Raw genomic sequence first — 10,311 nt, 5'->3', positions numbered from 1 at the left:
TTTAATCCGATTTTTGTAGACTATTCGCCAGAGGCAGAAGCAGTGATGTTTCTTACGGTGATATCAAAATCAATATATAATAACAAAAAAAGCTAGATTAGTAAACAAAAACATTCAATCAAGAAATCATGAGAAACATATTTATTTTCTAGCAGGGGGGGGGGGGCAGGGTGGATGTATGTATGATATATGGATTCCAAACCCCCCCCCCCCCCCCCCGCCCACTACCCCAAAGTTTAACTTTCTTCACGCGCGATTACTTTGAACGAAGGTTACGGTGACATCGTGAAGGGGAAAGGTTACTGAAACCACCACCCCCCTCCCTCTTCCCATTATGATTTTCCCCCTCCCGGGTTATCTAAGTCACCAACCAGCAACAAACTACAAACGAAATGGAACTCAGTATGGATTTTTTAATTGTATTTTGCAGAACTAAGACATTTTTTTTTTATCTCAGAGAAATAAATTAATACATTTTTGATAATGACCTGACCTAAAGAAATATAATACTTAACGCTGGGTTGAACATCTGACTACACTTGTGCTAATTGCGACAACTATTATTGTTTACACGACTCCTTTACGACTTAATAGTCTCAATCTTCTTCTTCGTTCTCATTGTACAGGTCGGAGGGTTCAGATCAGTAATCCTACATCTGAGATGAACCGCGCACTGGTTTCCAGATCAGGGAGTTCTCCGAACCGTTTTTCTTCTACAGGAGAGCTTTGGAGCCAGAGTTTTGTTCAGGCCTCTTCATATAGTATGCATATTACTCTCTATCGAAACGGCTAGTTTTTCAGGGGAGCTAATAATTCAGTAGATGTATGCATATTACTCTCTATCGAAACGGCTAGTTTTTCAGGGGAGCTAATAATTCAGTAGATGTATGCATATTACTCTCTATCGAAACGGCTAGTTTTTCAGGGGAGCTAATAATTCAGTAGATGTATGCATATTACTCTCTATCGAAACGGCTAGTTTTTCAGGGGAGCTAATAATTCAGTAGATGTATGCATATTACTCTCTATCGAAACGGCTAGTTTTTCAGGGGAGCTAATAATTCAGTAGATGTATGCATATTACTCTCTATCGAAACGGCTAGTTTTTCAGGGGAGCTAATAATTCAGTAGATGTATGCATATTACTCTCTATCGAAACGGCTAGTTTTTCAGGGGAGCTAATAATTCAGTAGATGTACTGATGTATGCATATTACTCTCTATTGAAACGGCTAGTTTTTCAGGGGGGCTAATAATTCAGTAGATGTATGCATATTACTCTCTATCGAAACGGCTAGTTTTTCAGGGGAGCTAATAATTCAGTAGATGTACTGATGTATGCATATTACTCTCTATCGAAACGGCTAGTTTTTCAGGGGAGCTAATAATTCAGTAGATGTGGTAATTTTCTCGTTAGAATAAAGTTTGTTGTCGTGTTGAGAACAGTAGATTACAAAAAAAAATCATTTAAAACTTTTTTTCATCTCAACTCTTGTCAATGAACGAGGATCTCATAATCAGCTAAAGACCTCTTCACAAACCAAGAGATTAGAGACAGGGTTATTGCAGCGATAGGACCCCATGATGACCCCATGATGACCTGCTAACTATCGTAACAAAAAAAAACGCAAGCTTAAAATCTATGGCCCTTTTACAAGATCTTCGGGGCTCGCAAAGACCTTCCTTCAGGGAACAGTACCAGGAAAAAGAAGAAGAGGAAGACAGAGAACGCGATGGGAAGACAACATAAAAGAATGGACAGGCCTGCCATTGAAAGAGGTTTCTAACTAAGGCAAAAGACAGGAATGGAGAAAGACGGTCGACGAGTCTTGCTTGGTGCCCCAACGGTCCAAGAGACTAAGGAATAAGTAAAGGTAAAGGTATGGTCAGCTAACTAGTGAAGATATGTTTGCAGGATAGATTTACACATTAGTGGAACCAGATCTGCCTATTTTGAAGCGCGGCGTTCCAGTACCACCTCATCGTGGTCGTCGCGTGAACACTCCGCTCTATTGGAGTGGCCAAGGGTACTGGTTGCTTGCCGCTGATGAATGAGCAGCCGGCAAGTGTAAAAGGAACTCTGGGGGGCCCGGGGCAACGGTGAGTAAGAGACCTAACGGGATCTCCGAAAATCGGATAGCGCTGGACACCAACTCGAGGGTTGGTTGGGTTCTCCTGGGACTCGGCTGATTCGCGGGTCTCACTTTGGGCAAAGACTGGACTGACTGGCGCGGCCTTAGCGGGCTGCGTCGGGCGGACCGGTCAGCGTCCACGAGCTAGGCTCTATCTAGCCCGTTCCCTGGTGCGCTAGTGGAGGAATTCGCCGCAACCAATGGTAACTCTGACACTGGGAATGTCAAGAAACGCGCGCCGCCCCACTCCTGCCTTGCAGGAAACTATATGCCTATTTTGAATTGTATGTCTAGGACTAGGTCAAAGTAAAAAAAATGTGTAATATAACTTAAATAACACATTTATAAAAAAAACCTGGGCCGGTCTTATGCATAGGTGAACTAGAAAGTCACCCAGGACTTCGAACAAATCTAAAAAAAAATGTTTCAGAGAAAAAAAATTGAGAAACTTGAATCATATCTCAAACACATTCAAGCACTATGACTCTATGTTTACTAGTCTAACTCTGTCTCTACTACGGAAATTGTGAAATATGAATTTCAGTTATTTGTCGATTAAGATATAGAGTTTATAGACAAGCATTTTTTTTTTTTACAAGTTGCTCAATTTTATTTTTCAAATGTTTCATTTATATTTGTTACATTCTATTTGGGGCCAAAAAATTCATTTCGCCTAGGGTCTCCAACTATCAAAGGCCGGCACTGATTTATGAAGAGGGAATCGGTGAAGGAAACAGTGTAAGCCGCTCGGTTCTGTGCGCACTTTTGGTGCGCTTCCGGCTGGAACAAATTTTACGAAAGAAAATTATTGTAAAAATGGTGAACTCGAGACGAAAACAGTGAACATTTCCTCAGCACTGACCTGCATATCTTGTATATAAATTAAAAATCGACCGACGAATTCTTTTTTCTCGCCAGCCCGTGCTGTTTTTCCACTCTGGGTGTAACTTTAAAAGAAAGGTCGTTAACGTGTTTCCACATTCACGGAAATCAGTTTAATTCCAAGTCATGGCAGTCACGTGACAGTCACGTGACACAAATAGATCAACACTTACAGCCTATTTGATATTGTTCTAAAAATAAAAAAATGGTGTGAACGATCAAATTCTCTCCACAAGGCTTATCTCCTCTTAACTTAGTAGCCGTGCTGTCTTTGTCTACTGCGTTAATTATTTATTACAACTTGATGATGTCTCTATAGCGGTGCACGCTAATTTATTACAATTAGATGATGTCTCTGTATCGCTATGCATTAATTTATTACAATTAGAGGATGTCTCTGTATCGCTATGCATTAATTTATTACAATTAGAGGATGACTCTGTATCGCTATGCATTAATTTATTACAATTAGAGGATGTCTCTGTATCGCTATGCATTAATTTATTACAATTAGAGGATGACTCTGTATCGCTATGCATTAATTTATTACAATTAGGTAATGCCTCCGCATAATTTTCTAACAAAATATGTGTACTATTACACATGACTACGCAAATCCAGTTGCGATCTGTATATTTTTCCACACGTGACGCAGACAATACCGTTGTCCGCCGAAGGTCTATTTAAGATCTCTTTATGTTCTCAATTCTTCAATACTCTTCAAGTGCTTTCCTCTGAGCCTAAAATGTGTGTCCCACGGTCTTCGTGAGAGCTCTCCAGCTGTCTCTTTCAGATGTTATTTTGTCTCAGCTATTTTCCTCTGCCAGGGGGGGGGGGGGCAAAAAAAATAAAATTCGTTTGTAAAATATTTTACAAGTTTCGAATGTACCTTCCTTGAATATAATTTACATCCTAGTTCAAATCTCCCGCATGTCGACGGAGGATGGCAGCGGGCAGCATATGACCCTAGAATATCGAAACGATCGAACGACAGCCCAGCGCGCATACCCCACGACCAGCCAGCCTGAGTTGATGTTATAGCGCCTATGGGGGACAACTCTGTTTAGGCGTCAACCTTTAAGCTTGTCAATAAAAAACCGATACCAAAAATCGATATTTAGGCATCAATTTGTTAGGCGCTTCCGCGGTGTCTAAGGCAAATAACCAAACAGATGTAATACTCTAGGTAATCCAATAACACCGGCATAAGGCCGAACAATCAATATAAATTAGTCGACGCTGATACTGAACAAGAAGTTTAATAGCAATGAATGGATACGTCGAATGTCAGCGAACTCTCTACGATCTTAACAAGTTTCCTATCTCTACGTCGGCTGATAATTCGTTCCGCCTAAAACCTAGTCTTGTTTTTTACTAGTCACGTCATTGTCTCTAGGTCAAAACTTCCGCTGTTTCCGAAACAAATAATTAATTGCTAATCGTGCCATAGCAACTTTAATACATCTAAGCTCTCTGAAAATGTTATTTGATGTCTTAAGCCAACTTCGCTTTTTTTTTTTCAACATCATTTGTTAATAAGGAAGGGATTCTTTCTGTAATAGACTCGAGAGAAACAAAATTTAGATTCTGTAGAAGCATGTCTTGACAAGAAATTCTACATTAAACAATTACCATCACAAAGCATTGGGAAAAAAAAAACAGGAAAATGCCAAGAATCCAAGCCATTACCAGGGGCAAGAAATACATTGTAGAGTCGACCTAACACTTGGGAATTGTATGCTTTTTTTTTTTCGTTTTTACCTAGTCCGTAACACAGCAATGTTACTGTAACGAGTCTATAAAATATAGCAGTTATACAATTATTCATTTATAATTAGTTTCTTTTTTTGTTTGTTGTTGTACTGTTATGGGTTAATCTAATCCGTCTTCGGCTATTTATTACTTAACATTAGCCACAGAACATTATTAATTAAATATACTTGATAACAACATTCAGTTCTATAAAATGAGACTATAACAACATTCAGTTCTATAAAATGAGACTATAACAACATTCAGTTCTATAAAATGAGACTATAACAACATTCAGTTCTATAAAATGAGACTATAACAACATTCAGTTCTATAAAATGAGACTATAACAACAATTTAGTTCTATAAAATGAGACTATAACAACATTCAGTTCTATAAAATGAGACTATAACAACATTTAGTTCTATAAAATGAGACTATAACAACATTCAGTTTTATAAAATGAGACTATAACAACATTCAGTTTTATAAAATGAGACTATAACAACATTCAGTTCTATAAAATGAGACTATAACAACATTCAGTTCTATAAAATGAGACTATAACAACATTCAGTTTTATAAAATGAGACTATAACAACATTCAGTTTTATAAAATGAGACTATAACAACATTTAGTTTTATAAAATGAGACTATAACAACATTCAGTTCTATAAAATGAGACTATAACAACATTTAGTTCTATAAAATGAGACTATAACAACATTTAGTTCTATAAAATGAGACTATAACAACATTTATTTCCTTTAAAATGAGACTATAACAACATTTAGTTTTATAAAATGAGACTATAACAACATTTAGTTTTATAAAATGAGACTATAACAACATTTAGTTCTATAAAATGAGACTATAGCAACATTCAGTTCTATAAAATGAGACTATAGCAACATGCAGTTCTATAAAATGAGACTAAACAACATTCAGTTCTATAAAATGAGACTTTATTAACCACTTGGAAATCCGTCCAGTCTTCCTAAAACGACGCTATATCTAACTACTATTCAACTACTATTCAAAACACAACCTACTTCTAACATAACGCCATGTTGGTCTCTTGTTCGCCTAAGTCTACTACGTCATTAGTCTTGTCTTACTACGTCACTACTTTTACCGTCGCTAAAACAATACACACTATATTTGTCTAACAAAACTAACATACTCTCTAAACTAGTACAGTACTATCTTCTGGATGGCACACCAAACTTTAAATTGAATAGATTTGTAACGCCTCGTGTGACTCAAATAAATTTAAACATTTTCAATAGCTACTTTGTACATTGACTTATCATAATTCTTGCTTTGACCTACCTGCTTTCCACACCCCTCGCAGACATAACCGATTACTGCTGGGGGTCAATTTAAGTTCACTTGCCTGTCTATAGCAATAAGAAAATAATTTTATAATGTTAAGCAGACCTACAAGGTGAAGAAGATAGCCTCACACTCTCTCATCGTCCTCGTATTAGGGACCTACTTTAGGGAGACGTCTCCTTCACATTGTCCAGCTTAGACTTATCTAACCAGCTGGCGACTTTATTTCTTCACATTGTCCAGCTTAGACTTATATAACCAGCTGGCGACTTTATTTCTTCACATCGTCCAGCTTAGACTTATCTTACCCGCTGGCGACTTTATTTCTTCACATCGTCCAGCTTAGACTTATCTAACCAGCTGGTGACTTTATTTCTTCACATTGTCCAGCTTAGACTTATCTAACCAGCTGGTGACTTTATTTCTTCACATTGACCAGCTTAGACTTATCTAACCAGCTGGTGACTTTATTTCTTCACATTGTCCAGCTTAGACTTATCTATCCAGCTGGCGACTTTATTTCTTCTGCAGATATCACTTCATAATGAAAAACTGTTTAAATTCTCATCAGGAATATATGTTGTTGTTTTTTTTTGTGTGTTTAATTTGGATTATTCAAACCAAACCAAGATAATCCATTTAGATCACATTATGAAACGGTGGATTGTCAATGTGATTCTCAGAGTAAACTCAGTTTTCAAGTGGTCAACGAAGTATTCGTTGGTTCAAATATGGAAATGTGTGATCTCTTGGACTTGAATCTAATTAAAACAATGGACCTCATTCATCAATCGAAAACAAACAACGGTTAGCCCCGTGATAGTATCACGTGACAGCCTTTATGGATTGCGTAATAGGTTTAAAAGATATAGAGAACCACGTGGCAAAATGTTGTTTGTTTACGATTGGTGAATGTGGTCCATTACTGTGTTTTTTTTTCCCGCCTTCCCAATGGAGCAGCTTTTCAGTCTGTCTTGTTTTCTCTGGCCCCTGATTTCACTCTGAACTGAAATGTTGAGTTGTTTGTCTCCCTTCAACTATCAAATTGTATTATGCCAGCGCGGAAAAGATGTAAAAAAAAAAGGAGACGAATGATTTTGACGACAAACACTACACCAAGTTACTCCCAAATGTAGATCGTACTTGAGCTTACGCTTTTTTTTCTTGGGTGGAGGTAGGTTAAACAATTGAAAGCACAAGTGCGCAGCGTAATGTGGTGCGAATGTGGAATGGTGCGAATGAGGAATGGTGCGAATGAGGAATGGTGCGAATGTGTGTTGAACCATGGTTGAACACAAAGCAAGAGGAAGCACAACGACTGAAGAGAAGAACATATGTTACGGAGATGTTTAATAATAATAGATACAATAAAGATATACGGAAATGAGAGTAATAACGCTCTGAAGAGACAGTATATATATAGTAACACGAATGTCGTGAGTTCAACCGAGGCCTATCGTGATAGAAGACCTGAATACTGACCTGCAACGTCACAACATGTGAGCAATTTGGACCAACGACTCGTTGCAACGACGTGCAGAGCTGTGACGTGGCAATCAACTTTTGGTCTATACTCCCCATAGGGAGTTGAAGGTCCGTGTTGATGCCTTCTATTACGGTTGGTCTCGGTTCGATTCCCATACTGGCCTTTTTTTTTATTTTTTTTTTTCAATGACAATCATATGAATTGATTTTTTTTATTATTTTTTTTTTTACAAAAAATTATGTTACTTCTTGTTTTAAAAGTTATTATGACAACAATGCATCATTTTATATACAAACTACAAGTACATTGTGCTTCTGCATGGAAACATTTCTGTTATGAGTCCGTTCACCAGGCAATGGAACTCGCTCAGATCAATCCAAATCAGAACGAAATTTTCAAGTAAATTAATAAACCAAGTGTGTGTATATATGAAATATAAAACTCCTTAATGCTCGAACTGTGGCCAAGTTTGCCATCCCAGAACTGACTTGTTTAGTCACAGCAGGCTCTGCCCTCCTCTAAGGAGAAGAAACCAACACCAGTAATTTATCTGGGCGTATTATTATTATTATTATTATGGCTTTTATATAGCGTTACTTTCATGCTTATAGCATGCTCAGAGGGCTTTGGTCCAATCTCATTTGTGGACCGGTGGAACCCGAGTCTTTAGGAACAGGGCGAGCCATATATCGTAAATACAGTATGTACTCAGTTGAAAGCAATATTTTAAAAAAATACCTTATAAAGTTATTTCCTCACCATTCTCATCCAGTAATTCTTTATCTTCACTTCCCCCCGCAGAATAAGTTCTTCAGATTGGCGCGGTATTTAGAACTCATCTTGTAATAGAAGAAAATGTTAATGCTGCAGTTGATGGAGTGAAACAAGAACGCGAAGGACCATGCCGAATGGAAGAGGTTGTGCTGTTTCCCAACCACGGTAAAATCTGGCAGCAACGAGGAAGCAATAGAGAAGGAAACTGTAGGAGTGTAGCAGACGATCAGATTGGTGGCCACTAGGATGACCATAGTCATGGTTTTCCTGTCCCGCGCCGTTGTGTTGTCCGTCTGCTTAGGGTCAAACGTTGACGTTTTCCGCCATTCGGCTGTGCTGCGCAGACGAATGACAAGAGCGGAAGTGAACACCACGACCGCCACGAACGATACAATGGCCAGAGAAGCGTGGAAAGTGAAAACCAAACCTTCCGCTGCTGGCCTGTTTGCCCTAAAAGCCAAACCTAGCAAAGTTTTATTTTTCGTCGGATACCAATTCCAATCAAAGTAAACCGTGGCGTATTCTGGGACTAGGGAGAGCGTGTTGATAACAAAAATGATGATAATGATCACGGTGGTTCTCTTGGCGTTGATCATCTGCTTAATCTTCAAGGGAAACACGATAGACAGACACCTCTCCGCCGTGATGTAAGCTGTGATCCAGCTAGTTATCCTTGCGGCACAGCCGTGGGGCCAGCCGGCTGATAAATACTGCACCTCTGTGAAGACGACCGGCAGTCCTAAATTATCGATGAATGGATTCAGGCAGACGTTAAGCCAGAGTAGAGTCGCCAGGCTGCACAGATCAGACACGGCCGTGGCGAAGAAGCTGACGTTCATGGAGTTATTCAGCCCTTGCTTGACGAATACGCACATATTGATGACGTTGGCGCCGAGACCGAACAAGCCGATGGCGCTGCTGAGGACCACGTGGTTGACGATGACGATCGCTTCCTTGGCGCCGTCGCTGACGATGCCGACGACATAATGCACTGCGATCGAGCTGTTTGTGATGATTGATGTTTCCATGGAGTTGTTTGTGGTGATTGATGTTTCCAAGGAGCTGTTTCTCAGCTCCATTTTCTTTGTTATAGTGGTGATGTGGTAAATATTATGTTGATATGGTCCCTTCAACCTTCAATTGTGCAAAAAGAAATATTGATACATTACAACTTCGAGCTAAGGTTTCAAGCAGCTTCGGTCAACAACCATTAGATTTCAGATCAACCACTAACAAGAATTTGGGTCAACCACCGGTCAGTTTTCAAAGTAACCACTTATAACAATATGGGGCAACCTACTATCATATTCTGGGCAACCACTTACAAGAACTTGGAATAACTATCTATCAGATTTCAGGGCGACCTTTTATAACAATACCAACTATCATATTTAAGGGCAACCACATACAAGAATTTGGGGCAACCACTAACCACTATAATTCTGGACGAATACCAATTAGAATTTAAGGAAAAGTCCTATTAGAAAATGGGGCAATATCCTACCTATTCGAAGTTGGGATAGATAATACAATACTTCAATTAGGGCAAAAAACTTTGGAAGACGAATATATCTATTAAGATTTGGGGCTAATACAAATAAGAATGTGGGGCAAGCACCTAGTAGTATTTCGAAGCAAACATTTATTTGGGCAACCATGAATCACATTGACCAGGTTGTGTGTAAACCTACTAACCTACAACTTTAGCTCCCATAAAAAAAAAATTCATATTAGGTGTATCTGAAAATTGTATAAATTAAAGTTCTTCTCTCAGACCTGCGATCTATTAAGGCCGATGATGTAAATCAGTGATGCCCAAACTACGGCCCGCGGGCCATAACCGGCCCGCGACGTGGTTCCATCCGGCCCGCCGCAATGTCGGCACTAAGTGTAGAAATCTACCTTCCAAACAAAAAAAAAAGTTGAAAAAATGTATCTTTACCTACGTT

The 10,311-nt window shown here is 38.9% G+C and overlaps 1 protein-coding gene across 1 annotated transcript; it reads right to left on the bottom strand.

Moving 5' to 3' along the window:
- Nucleotides 1-8,373: 8,373 nt before the first annotated feature.
- On the bottom strand, nucleotides 8,374-9,441 carry LOC106078786 (neuropeptides capa receptor-like). Its single transcript, XM_013239798.2, has one exon. The coding sequence runs from the start codon at nucleotides 9,439-9,441 to the stop codon at nucleotides 8,374-8,376; it is 1,068 nt and encodes a 355-aa protein (XP_013095252.2).
- Between the last annotated feature and the right edge of the window lie 870 nt (nucleotides 9,442-10,311).

The sequence above is a fragment of the Biomphalaria glabrata genome, chromosome 2 (assembly GCF_947242115.1).
Source record: "Biomphalaria glabrata chromosome 2, xgBioGlab47.1, whole genome shotgun sequence".
Lineage (NCBI taxonomy): Eukaryota > Metazoa > Mollusca > Gastropoda > Planorbidae > Biomphalaria > Biomphalaria glabrata.
The sequence above is the reverse complement of the archived record's forward strand: the minus strand, read 5'-3'. Positions and strand labels throughout refer to the sequence as shown.